This window comes from Octopus sinensis, linkage group LG14 (assembly GCF_006345805.1).
Source record: "Octopus sinensis linkage group LG14, ASM634580v1, whole genome shotgun sequence".
In the NCBI taxonomy this organism is placed as follows: domain Eukaryota; kingdom Metazoa; phylum Mollusca; class Cephalopoda; order Octopoda; family Octopodidae; genus Octopus; species Octopus sinensis.
In genome coordinates, this window is record NC_043010.1 from 5,936,505 (window position 1) to 5,958,090 (window position 21,586).

A 21,586-nucleotide genomic window follows, 5' to 3' on the forward strand; every position below is an offset into this window, starting at 1 on the left:
AAAATCTGTATTTTGAAGAAATTGTTGACAAATTTTCTTCGTTAAGAAAATATTTTTAAAAAAGGTAAACAATAATCAAGGGAGGTAACTGTTAAAAACTGTTATACAAAGCAATCAGGAATGGAATTTAGGAATAATATTACTGAACGGGATTATATCTCACACACATTCCAGAATTGGTAAACACGAGTGTGTGTGTGTATATATACACACACACCTGTGTTTACAAATTGTAAAATATATGGCTCTTGTTTTCTGTCAAAGATAAATTCCCAGGAATATCATTCAATACTTTAAAATAATGGTAGTAACCGTTTCAATAAGGTTTAATCAAGTAATGCCTTATTGATGACAATAATATTTTAGTGTTAATGTAATGCTATGGTGTTGTTTGGTGTAGATAGAACAGGTACCTGAAGTACTGAGGGTACCTTTGGTAGTGTTGTTACTTTAGGTACAGCTGGTAGAGGTGGTTTATTATTTGAAGTAAAGACACTTGTCATTGGCGTTGTAGATGGTTGTTCAGTTATCTTAGATGTGGTACCAGTTATATTCAAAGGTATTTGGTCAGGATGACAGACTGTGTTAGAATCAATGTTTGGTTGGTAAGTATATCCAGGGTATTGATTGTTGTTATCTCCCCTCGATCTATCCAGTGTGTGTGGAAGCTGTTTTCTCCTGTTCCATGTATGTTCAATTTGGTAACGACACAGATCTAGAAATATATAAATTTATAGGTTATCTGATGCCCCAAACTGTTAAAAGAATGGAGAACATTACATTTTCCTATCCATGAAAGGAAAGGAGTTCCCTCTGCAACCACATGGTTTCAAATTCAGTCTCACTACTTTGCACCTAAGAGGTCACCTAAAATTTTACATGTGGGTTTAGTAGACGGAAACTAAAAGAAGCTTGTTCAGTCTGTGTTCATGAATGCACGTGTATGTGTGTGTGTATGCGCATGTGCATTTATGTTCTATTGTCACTTCTGTCAATAACATTATTATTCAGTATCTACACTTACGTAGTGGTTGGCGTTAAGGAAGGGCATCCAGCCGTAGAAACACTGCCAGATAAGACTGGGCCTAATGCAGCCTTCTGGCTTCACAGACTCCAGTTGAACCGTCCAACCCATGCTATCATGGAAAACAGACGTTAAATGATGATGATATATCTTTGTGGTCTTCTCATATGTCCACTATATCTCAACCAGATTTTCTTTCAGCCCATTTGTGCTTAATATTTCATCTTTATAATACTAAAACTCTAGAGATGTTTGTGTGTACCCCAAATATCTCAGAAATAGTATATTTTATCTTAATTTTTTTTGCATTTCTATTTTCATACTTACCTGCAGGAGTGCAGTACAAATTTTTGTGATATTTGGGACTATTTGTTAATTAGACACAGTTTTTGTTTGTTATTTCTTGATGAAAAATACATCACTGCTGTGACATCAACACACATGCAGAATACACACACATATAACAATGTCATGTCAACACAAACACACGTCAGCTACCTGTGACATATGTACACACATAGTCTTCACACTCTCTAAGGAACAAAAAAGAAAAAAACCTCAATTTTTTGATGTATACAATATCTTATTCATTTAGAAATATTCTTAAGTGAATGTGATTTCAAAAACAGAATATTTTAATGTTTTTTTTTTATTATTTTCAAGCAAATGGCAATCTTTTGCTTATCATCCAAAGTTCATTAATTTCTGTAAAAATTTTTTATTTATTTACGTTTGTTTTAAAGTGAATGAGAGAAGAAAGTGAAAGATGTATGTACGTGTATATGAAATGGACGTATGTGTGCATGAAAGAGAGAGAGAGAGTGAGTAAAGGGATGTGTTGTCATGTGTACGTACATACATCAATACATATGCATACACCTTCTTCGTACGTACATGCGCATGAGAGAGTGAGTGAGTGAATGTCTGTGTTCTCATTGCGCACACAGACAAACACACACACACACACACACATCTATTTCATATACATGTTCATACATCTTTCAAATTTGCCTCTCTTTCACTTTAAAGCAAATGTAAATAAATAAAAATGACAGTTTTGAGAGTCAAAGCGAAAGATTGCCCCAAGGGAATACCATTACAAAATATTTTTCGAGTGCATTCAATGTATCTCAGCTCCAAAGATTTCGCTGCTATTTCTAGTATGCTCTGCCAGCCCGTAACAACTATTTGCGATAAAGGACCGGAAATACCTGTTATGTGGTAGCAAGGCGTGCAAGAAATAGCAGCCGAATCTTTCCTTTTCTGGGGAAAGAAGCTGTTTACACGTGATTTTGATGTCACATTCGTTGAAAGCATGCGAAATAAACTGGAATATAAAGTAGAAAACACGAAACAAAACTCCATTGCTGGGAATCTCAGACTTTCCGTGTGACCCAACGGGTCACAGGTAGTCTAGTACACACTAACATTGCACATGCAGTAGAGTCTGCTTGCTTAATGTTTTGCATATCATTTCGAATCTTCTAAATCCTAGTTCCACTTCTCATTTCCACAAATCAATTCACTTCCATACACAAGCATTATACACTCTTACTTCTCGCAATTAAAGGCAGTTATGTCTTCCTACTAAATGATCCTGGGTATCAGCCATATGTGAAGTCTTCCTTCTCTGCCAGCCTATCTATGATCCTTACATATATATTATACTAAGCATAGATGAAAAAAAAAAAAGAACTCAATACATGAAATGAAGGCAATATGTTTTTCAAGAGGAATTGAAGATATAATTCTTTCCAGAAATTGATTAGTTTGATCTTGGTATATAATCACCAGACAATTGAATGATTCTTTACTGAGAGGATTCTAGTCAGTCATTATAAGGAATTATATCTTCGGCACTTGTTCTCTCTCCAGAAGAGAGAAAGATTGTTGAGTAGCTTTTTCTTTTGTTTGTTCAGTCCGGTCACTGGTACATATATATTATATATATATATGTATATATATACAGTATATGTTAAAGAAGAAAATTGAGAGTTTTAATATACCTTTATCTTTTATTCGTTTCAGTCATTTGACTGTGGCCATGCTGGGGCACTGCCTTTAGTTGAGCAAATCGACCGCAGGACTTATTCTTTGTGAGCCTAATACTTATTCTATCGGACTCTTTTGCTAAACCACTAAGTTACAGGGATGTAAACACACCAACATCGGTTGTCAAGTGATGGTGGGGAGATAAATATGGACACAAAAACATACACACGCATATATATATATATACATGAGGGGCTTCTTTCATTAATTAATGACTTTATCCTAATTATGCATTAAATTATAAATATATGTCACGTTTAGAAACATTCAGCTCTCTCTCTCTCTCTCTCTCTCTCTCTCTCTCTCTCTCTCTCTCTCTCTCTCTATATATATATATATATATATATATATATATATATATATAAAATATAAATACACAAACACACAGATATATTATACACATATACCCATACAAACATGCACACACACACACACAAGTTTTCTTTTGTAAATTTATATTTTTATTTTTTGACTCACATGCACAAATTTTGGTAGTAACTCCCCAAATGAAAGAGATATTTTAACAGCAAAAAACAAGAGGATCTTCTCACTCACTGTAGTAAAGTTTTGTTCTTTTTCAAAGTCTCCCATCAACAAAATTATATTACAAGTGTTAGTTTAGCTTGAAACTATGAATGTAAGAGAAACCAGATGAAAATATTAAGCACCAGGACCAAACTCAATATTTTAACATTGCTGACTAAAATTCTTATCTACTAAACCATGCCAGTGACTATTATTATAAACATTCACAAACCATAATGATTTGGAGGAAAACTTAATTATTTCAATTTACCTGGCAGGGTTTCATAATGTCCAGCACTACCGACACTCCAGCCATGACTACTATCTGTGTGAGAAGACAAGATTGACATTTCGCTGGTTTCGTCAGCACTGCTTAGTTCTCTGTAACCTGGAGACATACTTTCTTCTCTTGGAACAAACATCTAGAAACATAAAACAGAAAGATTGTATGCCATAATATTTCATCATGGTATTATTGTCATTCATAATCTCTCATTTTACTTTTAAACTGAAATATTCTAGTAATCTTCATGTGAGTCAGTAAAGAAAATTAATGAGTAATTTAGAATCTACATTTTTAAGATAAGAATTAATCAAAGAGAAAAATAATTTTTCTTTTATATTTTGCAACACAGCTTCAAAGGTTCTTGGTTAATTACAGCCTGCTTTATTATTAACTATGGAATGTTGAAAGGGCAAATATTTTGAAATTAAAAGAAAATTATCTCACCTGCTGATGACGTCTTAATGTTGAGTTATCCCATCCATTACCTAGCATGGTTCTGCAGTGAATATCTTCTCTGTCTACCATTGGTTGTTGAGATTTCTTTACATTTCCCTCCAATGTGTACTGAATCCCAGGAAGAACACAAGTGGGATCAAATATATATTTTGATTGGACGTTTAATGCAGGTGTAACCTTGTGGTACATATCAACACTGTTGTTATAGTTGCTGTCTGTCTGCTTCAGTCTATGAACTATACAGATCGATATAGAGATCACTATGACAACTGATACGATCACAGCTGCTATAACAATAACAATCATCACATTCAATTGGAGACCATTACTTGATTCTGTTGTTGTCTTTGAAGGAGTCTTAAATATCTTTGATGTGGTGTTACTAACTGTTAGAGTCAAAGACAAAGTTGTTGTCGATGACAGAACTGGACTGCCACTGTCTTTCACACCTAATTCCAGTTCATAGAATCCAGCATCATTTTGGTAAAGTGAGCGAGAGAAAGATAAGACACCAGAGTGATGGTTCATTTGAAATAAGTGTTTCTCATTACCTCTGAGTATTTCATATGTGAGGAAGGCATTGTGTTGGCTGTCTCTGTCAGAGGCCCTAACAACTGTGATATCCTGGTCAGAGTGGGGATGGTAGTGGACATTAAGACTGAAAGGGTCAACATTAGGGAAACTGAAATAGGGAGCATTATCATTTAAATCCATAACCTCAACAACAACATTTGCTCTCTTCTCCAGTGATGGTGTTCCTTTATCTTTTACTAAAACCTTAAACTCATACAGGTTCTTTTCTTCTCTGTCTAGGGACTCAGTTGTGGAAATGAATCCCACATCAGATATCTGAAATGGTAGAATATCTTTTCCATTAGATAATAGAGAATAGGTTAATTGTCCTCCGTCTCCAATATCTGGGTCTGTGGCATTGACATAGCCAACAGGGAAGTCTTTGTGTTCATTTTCATAGGTGAGAAACTTAAATATGTCCTGACTAAACTGAGGTTGTACATCATTTATGTCAGTGACCAGCATTGAAAACTGTTTCTCTACTTTCAATGGAGGTAAACCATTATCTTGACATTTAATGGTGAAATTAAAGCTCTTCTCACTCTCTCTATCTATTTCACTCTTGACAACAACTTTGTATTTCTTTTCAGACATTGAAATAAGCTGAAGATATCTATTTTGTAAATGACACTTCACTTGTCCATTTACTCCATTGTCATTGTCAGTAACTTTGACAAAAGCAACAAAACTGTGAATTTGAGTTCCTTCTGAGATGACAGCTGTGTTTCCAGTTGACTTTAAGACAAATTTGACATCAATTTTGGGAGGATTGTTAAGATGACTGATACTATTTACAACAACAGTCACTACAGAAAACTTGGAAGGATTACCATTATCTCTGGCTTCAATAAACAATTTATAGACTTTTCCAAACTGAAATTCGTTTGTTATATATATTTCTCCAGAGGTTTGATTTGAAATGAATTTTTTTCGGTCTTTTTCTGAGATATCCTGGCTGAAACTATACACAATTCTTCCATTATCCCCTTCATCTAAATCTGTTGCTATTAATTTGATAATGGGCTTCTCTTTACTGTGTGTATCATTTACTGTTACATTATATATACTTTGAGAGAATACAGGAGCATTATCATTTTTATCCCTCACTAATATTTTTATGTCCAATACACTTTCCTTTGATGGTGATCCTCCATCTGTAGCAATTAGTTGAAGAGCATAACTTTCCTTTTTCTCTCGGTCAAGTTTCCCACCCAATATTAATTCAATGTTACTTTGACTATCAGAAATAGTTGAGACTGACAACTGGAATATATTTTCGTGCTTATTCCTCAGTTGATAAGAAATTTTTGAGTTCTCAATACTGACATCTTTGTCAATGGCATTTGGAAGTGTTTCTTTTCTTCCTTTTGTTGCACTTTCATCAAACTGTATATTAAAGTCTTTGTTGGGAAACATGGGAGAATTATCATTGACATCTTCTATTATAACTTTGATTTCCAATATCTTGATAAAAGAATGGCCATGTTGAACTGCTATTTCTAATATCCTGAAACATTCCGCATTATATTGGCACATAGTTTCTGCATCCAATATGGCAGCTGTGTGCAGTTGTCCTCCAGGTGTAACATTAAACAATTGAACACCTCCATCAGTGCCACCCTGGAGTACGTTAAATGTCAGTTTGTCCTGTGACTGTATATTATCCAGTAAGTGTGTATCAGTGACAATATCTCCAATATAACTGTTTATATCATTGTTCTCTTTCACGTGGTAGGTATGGTCCACACAAAGGCAGCTGTTAGCCATCAACATCACAATCATCAACAACACTGACAACATGACTTCAGTCATTTAAGCATTAATTCAAATAACTGAAATAAAAAAAAAAAGTAGGTAAAATTTTATGTAATACCAACTATTTTCAATAATTTAGTCAATGTATTATGATTCCAACCATTACATAATCCTCTTCTAATTTTTAATTCTCTATCTCAGGTGAATATTCAATTTTGATTTGGACATTCTCTTTGTATTGCTTATCTCCTCAATACAATTACTATGATTATATTAAACTGTTTGTAGACTCAAGTTCCTCCAACCTATTCTTATTCAAGCTACTCTTTTACTTGTTTCAGTCATTTGAATGAGGCCATGCTGGAGCACCACCTTTAGTCGAGCAAATCAACCCCAGGACTTACTCTTTGTAAGCCAAGTACTTGTTCTATCGGTGTATTTTGCCAAACTGCTAAGTTATGGGGACATAAACACACTAGCATTGGTTGTCAAGCGATGTCCTATAACATCATTTGAACTCTCATCACTGAGTGGGTGAGTGGCATTGAGAGAGGTACACAAAGTCACCTATCTCAGTAGCTCTCATGCTCTCAGTTGAGGGAGTTTTGTCTTGCAAGTTAACATGGTGCAACATAAAAAGCACCCATTGCACTATAAAGTGGTTGGTGTTAGGAAGGGCATCCAGCCATAGAAACAATGCTGGAGCTGGCAGTACAGCTTGCACACCCCTCGGATGTATTCACTTCTGTCAAACTGTCCAAACCATGCCAGTATTGCAATCAGATGCTAAATGATGATGATGATTGGTAATCACAGATATATGTTCATAAAAGCTAGAGATATCTCAAGAGATTTTGAAGTCATGTAGGCCTTGATGAGGTTGCACTGCTGGTAATTTTGACATATTGAAAGGGATGATCTTAAATCTGCTGTTACAGAGTGAGTTACAATGAGTTAAAAAGCGATTCTGAGGACCTTGTAGTTTCTATGCCCAGAAACTGGCTTGAAACTTAGTTATACACTACAATTGGTTATTTCATAAGGCAGAACAATAAAAAGCAACTTTCAATGACATTTAAAGTCATTCAGTTCACTGATAGTGTAACCTTTGGCACTTTTCTATGCATTTGGTTCATAATGTGTTATGGCAGTGAGCTATGAGAAGGAAGTATGATCACTGACAAGGTTTCACATCCAAAGAATTCAGCAATAGATCACCCAAACAGAAGATAGGATATTCTCAAAAGAAACAATTCATCAGTCAAGTAAATGTCAAGTAGTTTGTAACATAGCACAAGCTGGACAAATCACACATTGTTCTCTTTCACATGGTAGATATGATCCACACACCAGCAGTTGTTAGCCACCAGCACCACAATCAACAAAACCATTGAAAACATGGCTAGTCTTCAGTAATGTTAGCAACAGAGATAGTATGCGGATAACAATAATGAAGTATATCAAACAAATGTTGCACCCTCAGTTTTCTTCTGCCAACTCCTGTAAGCATGTAAATTTAGATTTCATTAAGCAATTAGAAAATCATAAAATTTACAGATATGATATAAATACATTAATAATTCCATAAACATACAGATCCATGTCAAAATCTCTGCATTGTCGTTCATCTGTCTGTCTCAAAGCATTTTCATCAATATTATGCACTCTCTCACATCTAACAATATTATGTAATCCTAGAAATATTAAGTAAAGGCGTTTTATCATGAGTTAAATCTTTTTGCATTAGATTCTTTTACTCTTCAACAATTTCTGAACCATAATAATCTACAGGTCTGACATTATTTAATAGATGAGGAAAAAAAAATATTTACGTAGGTGCAAGAGTGGCTGTGTGGTAAGTAGCTTGCTTACCAACCATGTGGTTCTGGGTTCAGTCCCACTGTGTGGCACCTTGGGCAAGTGTCTTCTACTATAGCTTCGGGCCGACCAAAGCTTTGTGAGTGGATTTGGTAGATGGAAACTGAAAGAAGCCCATCGTATTTATGTATGCATATATACGTTTGTGTGTGTGTATGTTTATGTATCTGTGTTTGTCCCCCCAACATCGCTTGACAACTGATGCTGGTGTGTTTACGTCTCCGTAACTTAGCAGTTCGGCAAAAGATACCGATAGAATAAGTACTGGGCTTACAAAAGAATAAGTCTGGGGGTATCTGTGTTGTCCCCCAACATTGCTTGACAACCGATGCTGGTGTGTTTACGTCCCCGTAACTTTGCGGTTCGGCAAAAGATACCGATAGAATAAGTACTAGGCTTACAAACAATAAGTCCTGGAGAGGATTTGATTGACTAGAGGCAGTGCTCCTGCATGGCCACAGTCAAATGACTTAAACAAGTAAAAGAGTATATGCAGGACTCATTTATTTCAAGTTGCCACCCATGTAAGTGGTAACTATACTCAAATTAATTCAAACACACATGATATATACTTGAAGTTTTGACTTATAAATGAAAACTGTACAGTGCACGTGAATTTACTAAATGGAGATCATATTGTTAAGTGGATCATCTTGAGTGTCAAGGCAGTCACAACTTTTAAATAATATACTTATAAATGCCTTGTTGTCAACTGCAAAGCTTTTGTAGTTTGAACAATAATGAATTTGGCTTTTCAACAATCTGCTGAAAATGTACGGTAGAAATCTTTAAATTTTGTAGCCACACAAGATTACCAAATTAAAAATGAAAACGCAGTTATTTAAACTAAATGGTTTGAGTTACTGCCCTTCGATACTACCCTTGTGAAAAGAAAAAATATTTGTGATAAAACTCAGAGTCTTTGTAATTATCATATATTCATTCTAGTCACTGACAATTAACATTTTGATTGCACTTAAAATTATTTTCTAATTATAGATTCACCCTCTTACACAAGTCAAACTTTCATTAATTCTAGAATTCTCTGGAACAAAAATGATAAATTCTGAAATTTAATGAAATTATACCTTCTCTATTATTTACTATACTTGATCGTACAATTTACATTCCATTGTAAGACTTCTGGAAATCATGATGAAATACAAATATTAGAAAATTATTTTAAAATCTCACGAGAGATATTCAGCAACAGTACTTAAGAGTAAAGGTTGTTTGCCAACATTACATAGCAGTCCTGGCTTAGGACAAATGTTACTGTAATTTAGCCCCAAGAGACATCGTCTCCAGCTGGCTATTCGACACAATCTGTGTCCTTATATTTTCGAACAAGGGAATCTAGCACCCCCACTCAGCTCAAAACAACATCTCTGTATCTTGATTTCCAGGTTATTTTCCTTCATCAGCACAGATCATGTGGTATAACCAGCTGGAGGCGATGTCTCCTGGGGCTAAATTACAGCAACATTCGTCCTAAACCAGGACTGCCATGTTATGTTGGCAAACAACCTTTACTCCAAATACAAATATGTTTGAAAAATTCTAATGATAATAAGTAAGTAAACTATTGAATTACATCATTCTCTATGTAACGACAGATTTAACTTGTGAATAAATAAACCATTTGAAAAACATATAAAAGATTACACAAGAGAATAAGTTCTAATAAGTACTTACCATCAGTTGTTAGTTGTTTGTACTGGTGCAACTGCTCTATTTGAGTGTTCTGATTACAAAGTTATAGTAGCAGCAGCAGTTCTGAGTAGGTTGGTACGTGATAGTGCTATATAGCTCTATGAAGTTGGTCGTTAGTTAGTACGTCATGTTTGTTGTAGCCAATGACAAGCTGTCTATTAGTCCAATGCAAGGGAATGGAAATACAGCCTCCAGTTCTTGCAGTTAATAATGGTCTGACTCACAGACTAGTTCACTTTCACCACATGCACATGTGTATGTATGTGTGTTAGAAGAATGTACACAAATGAATAAGGAAGAAAAGTTTAATATTCGGAATGGAGAGGATAGGCAATAAATTCAATATGGAAAATATCATTTCTCAATAATTATAGCATATTTTTTTTTAAATCTGAGAAAACTGGTTTTAAAGACTAAGGTGTTACCCAATCTAAAACAGTTTTTTTTTAATAAAATGAGTATAGAATATGTTCCTTTAAAAATAAAATTCATAAGTAGTTTAAAGCAATATTATAAAATAGCTACAAAATTATGTCAAGAAACTTTTGAAAAGGCGGTGCTCCAGCATGGCCACAGTCAAAAGGCGGTGCTCCAGCATGGCCAAGTAAAAGAGTGGCTATCAATAAACAAATGTGTGCTCAATTGGAATGTGGGGAAACAGAAATGTGGAAAACCCACTATTGCTCTTTTGAAATTAAAACTGCAATTTAATAGATTTTGTTAGAATAAACAATAATAACGAAGAATTCCTAATGAAAAGAACAGAACTATTAGAAAACAACTAACTTGTACAAGTGCTAACTACTGCAGTGGAATATGGATTAAATCTCTGATTTCAAGAAAAACATTAACATTAGTATTCTGGGAAAATGTTGACTGAGAATATACAATATTACAAGAATATGATTGTAAGGTTTGAGAAGATTACAATTCCAAGCAGGAGATATACAGAAACATTAGAATATTGGACGAAATGTCTGCATAATTTAGTCAGATTATTTTACACTGAGTTCAAATTGCAATGTGGTTATCTTTAACATAACATTGGTAGAAAAAGATGAAATGCAAAATAGAGATCAAAAAATATAGTTGATTTAACCTCTAGCAGACAGTGGTAGGGGGAAACAATTCTAGAGTAAATGCAGAATGCTAAAGGTTAATGTTCCTTTAACCCTTTCATTACTGTATTTTGAGATGCTTTGTGTTTCTTTCAATTAGTCTAAATATAACAAAGAATGTAATAAAATAATTTAGTTATCATTAAGCTAGTGTTAGGGACACAAATTGTGACTAAGGTTTGGTGGAAGATTTTAATTCAAAACTTATGAAAACAAGACAATAGGCGTAGGAGTGGCTGTGTGGTAAGTAGCTTGCTAACCAACCACATGGTTCCGGGTTCAGTCCCACTGCATGGCAACTTGGGCAAGTGTCTTCTACTATAGCCTCGGGCCGACCAGAGCCTTGTGAGTGGATTTGGTAGGTGGAAACTGAAAGAAGCCCGTCGTATGTATGTATGTGTATATATATATATATATATATATATATATATATATATATGCTTGTCTGTGTTTGTCCTCCTAGCATTGTTTGACAACCGATGCTGGTATGTTAATGTACCCGCTACTTAGCGGTTCGGCAAAAGACACCGATAGAATAAGTACTGGGCTTACAAAGAATAAGTCGTGGGGTCGATTTGCTCGATTGAAGGCGGTGCTCCAGCATGGCCGCAGTCAAATGACTGAAACAAGTAAAAGAGTAAAGAGTAAGACATTTGTATTACAGAGCTAGGGCTGGTTTCAGCCGGGGTTGGTAACGAAAGGGTTAAGACTATAACGGGAGATGAAGAAAATTAAATCTAATAGTCACACATCATCGATAAATGTTCGATTGTGAGGAAAAAAAAACAAAACATTGCTATGACATTTTCCATACAGTGAATCTATTGCCAATGTTATGTAATAATGGTTTGTTATGTTGTTGAAATTATGCTATTAGACATCTGTTGCAGATAGAGAAGGTACCTGAAGTACTGTAGGTACTTTGGTAGAGTTGTTACTTTAGGTACAGGCGGTAGAGGTGGTTTACAGTCTGAAGAAAAGTCACTTGTCATTGGTACGGTAGATGGTTGTTCACTTATGTCAGATGTGGTACCAGTTACTGTAAAAGGTATTTGGTCATGATCACAGGAAGTGTTAATATCAACGTTAGGCTGGTAATGGTATCCATTGTGATTATCTCCCTTGATCTGTTCAATGTGTTTGAAAAATTGGGATTTCTCCTATTCCATGTACGGTCACATTGATAGCGGCACAGATCTAGAAATATCCAGATGTGAATGAAGTTAAAACGCAAGAAGAAAAAAAAAATAACCCTTACATCTGTTTTATACACAAAATAATTAAACATCTATGTAGTATTCTATTGTGTCTGGGGAGAGTCATTTTCTTTTTGTGCCTTATTGTGTAACACACTCACCGGTAAAATTGTCCTAAATAATAAGGCACAAAAAGAAAATGACTCTCTCCAGGCACAGTAGAGTATGCTTCAACGCACGAACTCATAAAGAATCTTGCAAAGCAAATCCAAAAACGAAATCTATGTAGTACTTGTATTGCTAATCAAAGATTTGATATAATGACCTACCATGAAGAAAGAATTATATTCCTGTGAATGCGATTTATTAAGATTTTTTCTCTTGGTTATAGTCAGATTCAGGAAAAGATTTTGGAAGTAAAATCTATTGCAACAGACTGATAGAACATTTCAGGTAACAGCCTTGATGACAAAGGACAGAGGTATGGAAAACATTGCTGAAATCAAGAAGACCACCACAATCCAATTGATATCTTAAAACCAAGGTGCCACGTAAAAAGCATTGCTGCTAGGGCAACACAAAAAGCATTGGTGCTGGTGCCACATAAAAAATTACTGGTGCCACGTAAAATGCACTGGTGTGGTGCCACATAAAAATGTACTGGTGCCACCAAAGTGCAATGGTGCTGGTGCCCACATAAAAATTACTGGTGCCACGTAAAATGCACTGGTGCTGGTGCCACATAAATGTACTGGTGCCACAAAGTGCACTGGTTGGGTGCCACATAAAAAATTACTGGTGCCACGTAAAATGCACTGGTGCTGGTGCCACATGAAATGTACTGGTGCCACAAAGTGCACTGGTGCTGGTGCCACATAAAAATTACTGGTGCCACGTAAAATGCACTGGTGCTGGTGCCACATGAAAATTACTGGTGCCACGTAAAATGCACTGGTGCTGGTGCCACATAAAAAATTACTGGTGCCACGTAAAATGCACTGGTGCTGGTGCCACATATAAAATGTACTGGTGCCACAAAGTGCACTGGTGCTGGTGCCACATGAAAAGTACTGGTGCCATGTAAAAATTACTGGTGCCACGTAAAATGCACTGGTGCTGGTGCCACATAAAAATTACTGGTGCACGTAAAATGCACTGGTGCTGGTGCACATAAAATGTACTGGTGCAAAAGTGACTGGTGCTGGTGCCACATAAAAATTACTGGTGCCAGTAAATGCACTGGTGCTGGTGCCACATAAAATGTACTGGTGCCACAAAGTGCATGGTGTGGTGCCACATAAAAATTACTGGTGCCACGTAAATGCATGGTGCTGGTGCCACATAAATTTACTGGTGCCACAAAGTGCATGGTGCGGTGCAACAGAAAAATTACTGGTGCAAGTAAAATGCACTGGTGGCTGGTGCCACATAAAAATTACTGGTGCCACGAAATGCACTGGGGCTGGTGCCCATAAAAAATTACTGGGCCACGTTAAAATGCATGGTGCTGTGCCACATAAAAATGTACTGGTGCCACAAGTGCACTGGGATGGTGCCACATGAAAAGTACTGGGTGCCATGTAAAAAAAATTCTGGTGCCACGTAAAATGCACTGGTGCTGGTTGCCACATAAAAATACTGGTGCCACGTAAATGCACTGGTGCTGGTGCCACATAAAATGTACTGGTGCCACAAAGTGCACTGGTGCTGGTGCCACATAAAAATTACTGGTGCCACGTAAAATGCACTGGTGCTGGTGCCACATAAAAATATGGTGCCACGTAAAATTGCACTGGTGCTGGTGCCACATAAAATTACTGGTGCCCACGTAAAATGCACTGGTGCTGGTGCCACATTTAAAATGTACTGGTGCCACAAAGTGCATGGTGCTGGTGCCACATGAAAAGTACTGGTGCCATGTAAAATTACTGGTGCCCACGTAAAATGCACTGGGTGCTGGTGCCACAAAAAATTACTGGTGCCACGTAAATGCACTGGTGCTGGTGCCAATAAAAATTATGTGCCACAAAGTGCACTGGTGCTGGTGCCACATGAAAAGTACTGGTGCCACGTAAAAAGTACTGGTGCTGGGCCACGTAAAAAGTAATGAGTCCACTCTGGGGGTGGTTGCGACCGTGTTAGGAAGAGCAAACAGGCATTAAATCCTTTACAAAAAGAGACCCAGCAGCCTTGGTAGGTTTTTTACTGGCTCCCGTCACCCTGTCCTACATGAAGTGGAAGATGGACCATTAAACGATGGATGATGATGAATTTTAAACAGGTGGAAAAAAACTGTGGCTATGTATTTTTGCCTACAAGGTCAGCAGTTCTGTCTGCTCACTTTTCATTAATTTAGAAAATAATAAAAGGTAATTTAATCAGGATTCAAACACTTTATATGAAGCAATATGTTCAATACAAAATGATATCTCTGTACTAAACGTAGACATATCATATTTTGATGAATATTATCAGAGTAGGGCTGTATGGTTGAGATGCATGCCTCACAATTCACAGTTTGGGTTCAGTTCTGCATTGTGGCCCTGAGTAAGTGCCTTCATACTGGTATATACCAAGTAATGCACTGTGAACGGATTGATAGGAGAAACTATACGAAAGAAAACAATGTTTATGTGAGTGTGACACTGCTTACATTCGCACTGAGGTGCTTTAGAGTGCCAGTTGTTGAATATCTTTCTATAACAACTTTGGCAAGTTCTGTACTCACGAAGGACAGAGGAAGGCAATTCCCTTATATGACAAAGTGGGTTGTAGTATTAATGTAAGGTACAAAGGTCAAATTAAAAACAATTCCCAATGCCACATAGATAGTACTGTAGTGAGGTCATTTGTTTTTTTAAAAAGCCCCTTGCTGATGCCACGTAAAAAGCTCACTGCACAGTTGCCACCATAAAGAGCACCTGTGCTTGATGCCATGTACAATAGCACCTGTGCCGTGCCATGGAAAAAAAAGCACTTAGGCAAGTGCTATGTGAAAGCACCTGTCCTGTGCTGCAAAAATACATGTGCCGGGTTTTGCCACATAGAAAGCCCCCTGTGAGGCAGGACTGTACTTTTAACCAAAAAGTACCTGCGCTGGTGCACACCACAAAAAAGGCACCTGTGCCAGTGCCACAAAAAAAAAAGCCCTGGTGCTGGTGTCCCACAAAAAAGGCACTGTGCAGTGCACAAAAAAAAGCCCCTGTTCTGGTGTCACCACAAAAAAGGCACTGTGCCGGTGCACAAAAAAAAGACCCTGTGCTGTGTGCCACAAAAAAGGCATACTGTGCCAGTGCCCACTCAAAAAACCAAAACACCCTGTGCCAGTACCATGTATATAGCCCCTTGTCCGTGTGTGCCACATAAAAACCACATATGCTGATCTCCACATAGAAAACAGCTTTACGAGTGGTGTCATGTAAAAGTACATTACTGCACTGCCATGTGAAACAGCACCCAGTACACACATTAAGTGGTTAGCATTAGAAAGGGCCGCAGCTGTAGAAACCAAGCCGAAAACACATGACTGGAAACTGGTGCAGCTCTCCAGTTTCTAGCCACAAACCATCAAACCATGCCAGCATGCAAAACATATGGTGTTTATTATCGCCAACACATGAACTACAATGGAAAAAAGTTCGACACAATTAAAAAGACCTGAACGATTATATATATTATATATATATGTATATATCTGCACGCGTACACGCACATACACAGCAAATTTCTTTCGGTTTTTGTCAACAAAATCCAAACACAAGGATTTGGTCACCCCAGTACTATAGTAGAAGACACTTGCCTATAGTGCCACAGAGTGGTACTAAACCTGGAACCATGCGGTTAGAAAGCAAACCTCTTACTTACACCTTAAAAAAAAATGCTCAACAGTCTTGAATTTTGGAAAGACACAACCGCCACCCACCCCGAGGTGATGAAGTGGTTTTGTTTGTTGCAGCATACCAAGTTTCTCTTTGTAGCCCTGAGGAGGGACTGCAAAGGATATGATCATTACTCCAACTATCCTAATGAGTAGCGTAAAATAAAAAGAAAGCGTTACTTCACGTAATCAGAGTTATTGCCCTTGGATACTGACCTAGAAGAAATAAAACTATTTTTAAAAAAAGTACGAAAATATTTTCTTCTTCTCACATTCTAATTACTAATTAATAAACCTATACCTAACATTAGTTTCTAATTAAACATTAATTATTCTATTCATAGATCAACTTTCCATAATTCTGAAATTGTTTGTAACAGTGAAAAATAATGTTTTTGAAATTATATCAGTTTCTACACTTGAAAAGCTTTGATGAATATTATCTTCATTTCTGATTAGATTTCTGGAAATCACAATGAGAGAGTAATATCTGTGGAAAATTCTAGCAATAGTAAGTGAATTGTTGTATCACATCCTCTATCTAACAAAGGGAAGAACTTGCGAATAAATAAACCATTTAAAAAAATACATAAATATTTACATATTAGATTATCAAAATGACTTTTAATAAGTACTTACCAACAGTTGTCAGTTGTTTGTTCTGTTGTTGCTGTGCTGTTTCAGTGTTCTGATAACAAAGTTGTAGTAGTAGCAGAAGTTTGGTAAGTGATAGTGTTATACAGTTCTATGGAGTTGGTTGTGTAGTGTGTAATGTGTGTTGTAGCCAATGACAAGCTGTCTTTTATTCCAATGCAAGGAAACGGAAATACAGCCTCCAACTTTTGCAGTTAATGATGGGCTGACTCACATACAGTATCACTTAGGCCCACATACACTTGTGTGTGTGTGTGTGTGTTAGTAGAGTGTACATAAATGAACAAGGAAGAAATGTCTAATATCTAAAATGGAAAGGATAGGCAATAAATTCAGTATGGAAAATGTTATTTCTAAATAATGATTATATAGTTTATAAATAGTATAAGAAAACTAAAATTAGCAAGTTTACTTATGATACTAAATTGGCATAATCTGCCAAAAAAAAAGAAATTGTAAAATGAATGTCAAATTATTCTATATGAACTGTTTCCAATTATAATAATATGCCAGGTTTTACAAAGAAACTTTTAGAAAATACGAAACTGTGGCTATCAATAAACAAATGTCTCTTGAGTAAAGATTTGTATGATTGAAAACTGACTTAAGAGTAATATTTAGGAATCACCTAAATACAAAGCTGTTATTTTAAATCAAAAGTGTACTTTAATTTTGAATGCAGTGTCAGTTTCAAAATAATCATTAATATTAAAAAAATTTTAGCAAGAAATAAGTACATAGAAATAACTAACAAAGTAAACTGGAAAAAAAAAAAAAAAAAAATATTTCCTTGCCAGGAAACTATAACATGGATCTTTAATTTTAGTATCATACATTGATATTTAAAAAATCTGGTAAAATGTTTGGGAGAAACCTGCTTTGACTAAATGTTAGATGGAATATCAATAAGTTTCTAAAAATTACTGCTTATGATACACAATGAATACAAGTTCCATTGTGGAAGGAAATACTCCCATAATATAATTATTTTCCATTAATTTATTCCACTCAGTGAGTTCATTGCCTGTATTGTGTAAAGGGTAGCTTGGAATATTCTTGAAATTGTATAATTAGTTGTTTGTTAAAGGTGGAGGTGGAGGTACCTCCGGTATTGAAAGTCTGTTTGGTAGTGTTGTTACTTTAGGTACAGTTGGAAAAGATGATTCACAGTCTGAAGTAAACTGACTAATTACTGGTATTTCAGGTACAGTTGGAAGAGATGATTTACAGTCTGAAGCAAATTGACTAGTTACTGGTATTTCGTATAGTGGTTCAGTTTCGTTAGATGTAGTACCAGTTATAGTCAAAGGTATTTGCTCGGGAAAACTGGAAGTGTTAATACCAATATCTGGTTGATAAGGATAGCCTTTGTTATTACCTCCACTTGATCTCTTCAGAGTGTATGGAAGCAGATTTCTCTGTGTATGATCACATTGGTAGCTGTATTTGTCTGAAAAATGCATAGATATATGAAAAGGTACTTTGAAACAAACAAACTTTGTTTTTTTATGAATAAAATTATCCAATACTTATGTATTATTTATGTGAACTTGTGTATTTGTCACCAATATATTGACGGAGTAACTGTTAAAGTGGTATTGAATAGCATCCATATTTACATCATACTTCGATTTTATTTTTCCATTATGGTTAAGTTAGAGAAAAAACTTTGGTAGGACAATTTGCATGTAGTGGACTCTAATGTGATCAAAGAAACTTCCAAATAATCTACATACTCTTGTAGTGATGCTGCTGTGTAAGGTTCAGCGCACATGCACAGAATTGGATTACTTCCGGTTGGCCACCGGAAGTCTTCCTCATGCGCATGTGCAGGAACTGACCCCTAAAACGCAGTTCGCTAACTCATCCTTTCTGGCTCAGGCAGCACCCGAGAATGGACGTGTATTGGCAGTCTCTCTGAGGACTTCTCACCAACCAAGCAGCAAACCCGACGAATCGTTTGACTAACAAACAAGAAAGCGAGTAATCAGTCCTGCGGATTCGGCTGTCGGTTTCCCTCCAGAGAACACGTACACCAGTTCTTGATTGTGACGAGAAATAAACAACCATTTTGCTGTGTTCGTAGACCACCTGACTTTGTCTGTTATTCTACCTAAATTGAATGTGACGGAATCAGATCGGACACCCCTCCAGTGATACCGAAACTGATCCTGTTACACTCTTATGAAAGGAATCACCCCCAAACTTCCCTTTGTATACAACTTCTTGTACATTGAGGGTTTGCTCTGGTATGCCATCACTACTTTCTTTTATCTCCTCCTCAACTACTTCCATCCACCCCTATATACAATGTGAGGTGGGTGGGAGTAATGGAGGAAGAGATATAAAAAAAAGCAGTGTGGCATACCAGAGCAAACCTCCAAGGTAGAAGACATACTCAATGTGAGGCAGCTATGTGTCTCCTCTACAGCAAGGCAACTGTGCTTATCACTATCATACATTAGCCTTTCAACCCCTAGTGTAAAACCACTTTTCCCTCTCAAAAACTAGCCCACCTTCACTTAAAAGTTCAGCTGTTTTTCTTTTCCATTTTTCCTGTTCTTTATCTGTCCTGCAAAATATTTGGCAACCTCACTAGTGCCATCAACATAAGAAAAAGCAACCAGAATGCACTGTATTGTAGTAGGTATTAATAATAGCATATAGCCTTAGAAATCAACTCAAAGTATACTCTATAACTCAGCACAGCCCTACAGCTTACTGGATCTTGTCAATTTATCCAATTCATGCCATTACTGATTACAGACATTAAATGATGATGTTCATGGCAGAGTTTTAGAAAAGCACAATAAGTGTTAATTTTTATGATCACATCAAATGTCCACTTTTCCATACTTGCATAGTTCAAACAGAATTTGTCGATGCAGGTATTCTATAATTGGATGCCCTTCCTTTTGCCAACCTTCACTTGTTTCTAAGCAATGCGATATTTTCCCATGACTGGGCAAGTTTTTTGTGGAAAATTGGAAATGTAGGACAACACTTGTATAACAGTGACTCTTGTTAACATCTACTATGAGATGTCTAGACAAGGAGGCACAAACAGACACTCACACAAATATATATAAATAAGGCGGCGAGCTGGCAGAAACGTTAGCACGCCGGGCGAAATGCGTAGCCGTATTTCGTCTGTCGCTACGTTCTGAGTTCAAATTCCGCCGAGGTCGACTTTGCCTTTCATCCTTTCGGGGTCGATAAATTAAGTACCAGTTATGCACTGGGGTCAATGTAATTGACTTAATCCGTTTGTCTGTCCTTGTTTGTCCCCTCTGTGTTTAGCCCCTTGTGGGTAGTAAAGAAATATATATAAATACATGCATGTGTGTGTGTGCATGCGTGCATACAGGCATACGTACATGCATGATGGACTTCTTTCAGTTTCCATCAACTATAATCCACTCACCAAGCTTTGGTCAGCTGAAAAATTTAGTCGAAGGCACTTGCTCAATGAGACTAAGTGGTATTGTGGTTAGGAAGTGAACCTGTTCACCACACAGCCATGCTTAATGCCGTGTGCTTACAATGGTTATATTAGTCCACAATGATGAGAAGTAAATGAGTGAAAACCTCGGATGCCTCTTATAACTGAATATCACAGTTTACCAACATCATCCAACTAGCAAACTCTGAAAAGGTGTTTGACAGTGAATTTTATGCTAGTTGGAACCTCAAATAGTCCCAACCAACATAAGCATGCAAATACATGCAACAGTATTAGCTTAATGATATCACAAGCTAGATAAATACAAAACATTTAGTGGGCAAGTGTTGTACAGATATATACATAGAATAGTAATGGAATCTCTATATATATAAACGGCAAAATGTCTGTCTGTGTGTGTGTCCGTTATACAAATCTACAACTTTTCAGTTAGAGGGCATGTACTTTCTATGATCATTCAAAACCGTCCAAGGGTGGTCGTGCACATCTTTACATTTCCCCAGTCACCCCGCAAAGCCATTAAAAAATCAATTGAAGTGACTTTTTTTGTGAATTTTCTATCCAAAACTCAATCAAAATGCCCGAAACTTGATACGCTAATTGAATGCCAGCTAGCTGTATGCGATTGGTCAGAGATTTGGACAGTACTCGCATGTATGTGTGCACGCATGCAGCTGTATATGCATGCACTAGCACTATGACCCGGTGTTGCCGGGTCATAGTGCTAGTAATATTATATAAATTACTCCAGTTATGAATTATAAATCTTATATTTTTGACTTCTGAATTCCCTTTCAACTCTCAGCTCATATATTCTGGTTTTGAAGGACCCTTTAAGCTTTTGTGTGGATTACCAGGGTTTAATAGTATTGGAGACTGAATTGCAGCAATAATAACTAAAAATGATGATTTATTTGAAATATTACCACAAGGTAATGATCACATGGTCAATCAATCATCTACAAAATGGAACAGCTAGTGATAGTGAGCTACTGATAACATTATCAGGATTAGCA

General features: G+C 36.4%; 2 protein-coding genes across 2 annotated transcripts in view; both read right to left on the reverse strand.

Annotated features, from left to right (window-relative positions):
• Positions 1–61: 61 nt before the first annotated feature.
• On the reverse strand, positions 62–17,104 carry LOC115219524 (protocadherin beta-15-like). The gene is made up of 4 exons (XM_029789704.2): positions 17,093–17,104; positions 4,332–6,748; positions 3,873–4,023; positions 62–715 (listed from the first exon to the last, which is right to left on the reverse strand). The coding sequence occupies exons 2-4, from the start codon at positions 6,726–6,728 to the stop codon at positions 369–371; spliced, it is 2,895 nt and encodes a 964-aa protein (XP_029645564.1). The 5' UTR covers positions 6,729–6,748; positions 17,093–17,104; the 3' UTR covers positions 62–368.
• A 645-nt stretch (positions 17,105–17,749) lies between these two features.
• The window catches only part of LOC115218964, a 47,971-nt gene continuing 44,134 nt past the window's right edge, over positions 17,750–21,586 (reverse strand). Inside the window, exon 10 of the mRNA XM_036509193.1 lies at positions 17,750–18,557. Within this exon, the coding sequence (XP_036365086.1) occupies positions 18,178–18,557 (380 nt within the window). The 3' untranslated portion in view covers positions 17,750–18,177. The remainder of the gene's footprint in view (positions 18,558–21,586) is intronic.

Excerpts from the sequence above, each read along its gene's own strand:
- LOC115219524 (XM_029789704.2), bottom strand. The coding sequence starts at position 6,728 with ATGACTGAAGTCATGTTGTCAGTGTTGTTGATGATTGTGATGTTGATG. Across the intron at positions 4,024-4,331 it reads CATTAAGACGTCATCAGCAG|ATGTTTGTTCCAAGAGAAGA; the intron begins GTGAGATAATTT and ends TTATGTTTCTAG. Across the intron at positions 716-3,872 it reads ACATTATGAAACCCTGCCAG|ATCTGTGTCGTTACCAAATT; the intron begins GTAAATTGAAAT and ends ATATATTTCTAG.